We start from the raw sequence: 2,032 nt of genomic DNA, 5'->3' as shown, positions 1-2,032 counted from the left end.
AAGTGGGTGTAGTGTTTGTGGAAGGCGGGGGTGGGTCCAGACCACGTGTGAGCACAGGCAGCGTCTGTGAGGGCTGTGCACTTCCCCGAGTGGCCCTGCACCGCGCCAGAAGGTGGGAAGTCGGGCTGATGTTTGTGGTGCAGAGGGGCAGCCCTTTTACCGACACAGAGAGACAGTTAGCAGCTTTGGCAGGGAACAACGGTCCCAGGGGACTTGAGCCAGGTCCTACCCCTTGGGTGGAAAAAACCCCAAACTCGGCTCCCACGAGGCTCCCTCCAAGACCTGCAGAGTGGATCATGGATGGGCACCCAGGTCCTGTGGCTTCAGGAGCCGGGAGCAACGGGCTTTGCTGCCAGCTCTGACCCTTCGCCATCCTGGTGCCCCCAGGGGTGAAAAGAGGAGGATGATCCCACACCGTTTCAAGATGTCCACCATGAAAGTGGTCATGGCAAGAGTGAGATCTCAGGTCCTGGCTTCACCTCTCCCCTCGCTCTTTCATTGCTGCTCCTCCCGTGTTTGCAGCCCCCATGTGTTTGTACCCTGTGCAGGTGCTGGCTGATGCAGCAGACCCTGAAACTTGTTTTTCTTCTCCTCCAAAGGAAAACAAGAAGAGTAGGAAAGAAAAGAAACCCTTATATTTGCTGTGGACTGTTTCTGGCTTGTGTAATAATGCTGCCTTTCTCTCGTTTTAGGGAGTGCTGCCGATTTTTTGGAGACAATGGATTGACTTTGAAGGTGTTTTTTACCAAGGCAGCACCTTTTGGTGTTCTTTGGACACTCACAAACTACCTTTACTTACATGCAATAAAGAAAATAAACACTACGGATGTCTCCGTGTTGTTCTGCTGCAACAAAGCTTTTGTGTTCTTGCTTTCATGGATTGTTCTGAGGGACAGGTTCATGGGAGTGAGGGTAAGTGACTCCTTATCTATGTCTCACTTCTTCTTCCTTCCCCTTCTGCCTTTCCTTTTCCCCTTCCCTCCCACCAGCCTCATCGAGCAGTACCCCATGCAGATGGCCAAGTGGGCACAGAAGTCCTTGCAGAGCAGGGACACATTCTTCCCTGCATCCTGCCCAGACACCCGTGAGCTTCTAGACCCCCCATCTCCCCCAGCCTGGTGCCTTTCTGCATTTGCTTTCGGAAAAGACATAACTTGCTCCAGAGCACGTGAAGAAGGACAGCTGCTATGTTGCTGTGCCCTTTCCCAGCCCCTTCCAAGTGACTATTCCCAGGTCATGGCAACAGACCTAGTTGTTTCTAACTGCACACAATGCATTTCTGTACTTTCCTGCAAGCCCTGGCTGCACGTGATGCATTTCTCTGTGGATGTGTTGGGGCCCTTGCCTTTCTTACACTCAACAGCAGGCTTGCAGGGCAACACCATTATCCTTTGCACCCATGTCAGGCAGCAAACAGCTGGGAGAGGACAGGACAGGACAGTGGGGACTAGTGTCTGGCCAGCAGCTGTGGGTACGGGGCCAGGCAGCGCAGCAGGCAGCAGCGTGGCAGGCTTGCTCCCCTGGGGCTGCACTCTCGGTGGCACCGCAAGTGTTTGCTTACACCCTTAGTCCTACACCCTGCCACATTCACACCACAGCAGCAACAGGCTGCATGTGGGGGCGGCTTATTGGGAACCCTCATGGCTCCCTGCTGACCCTGCTGCCGTTTCGGAGGCCTCAGCACAGGGTGTTCTCTGGCAGTCGAACCAGTCAGATGGGTGCCTGGCACACGTCCAGTGACCCACCGCCCTGGGGCCAGGGGGGCTCTGCCAGAGCCGGGAGTAGCTGCAAGGAAAAGGCACCAGTGGGTCCCTCCTGCCTGCAGCAAGCACTTACTAATAGTGATATCAACAATAATGGTAATAATTTCTGGTTTCTGCCTACTGTTTGAGTAGCTCTCTGCTCACCCACTTGGGGAGCGCTTTCAGTTCACAGAAGAAGTTGTTAGCTTTCACTGCATGGAGCAGCAGAGAGTTAACTTTTCGAAAAGCACTTCTCTTCAGCAGGCGAGCTTGGCCACCCTGGTGGTGGT

At 54.3% G+C, this 2,032-nt stretch overlaps 1 protein-coding gene across 1 annotated transcript in view; it reads left to right on the top strand.

The window, feature by feature from the left end:
• The first annotated feature begins 669 nt into the window (after nucleotides 1–669).
• Nucleotides 670–2,032, top strand: part of SLC35F3 (solute carrier family 35, member F3) — a 12,539-nt gene continuing 11,176 nt past the window's right edge. The window contains exon 1 of the mRNA XM_010132383.1: nucleotides 670–912. Coding sequence (XP_010130685.1) covers nucleotides 670–912 — 243 coding nt within the window. The remainder of the gene's footprint in view (nucleotides 913–2,032) is intronic.

Source organism: Buceros rhinoceros, unplaced genomic scaffold, assembly GCF_000710305.1.
Source record: "Buceros rhinoceros silvestris isolate BGI_N320 unplaced genomic scaffold, ASM71030v1 scaffold9203, whole genome shotgun sequence".
NCBI lineage: Eukaryota > Metazoa > Chordata > Aves > Bucerotiformes > Bucerotidae > Buceros > Buceros rhinoceros.
Note: the sequence above shows the minus strand (reverse complement) of the source record. Positions and strands in the feature narration are given on the sequence as shown.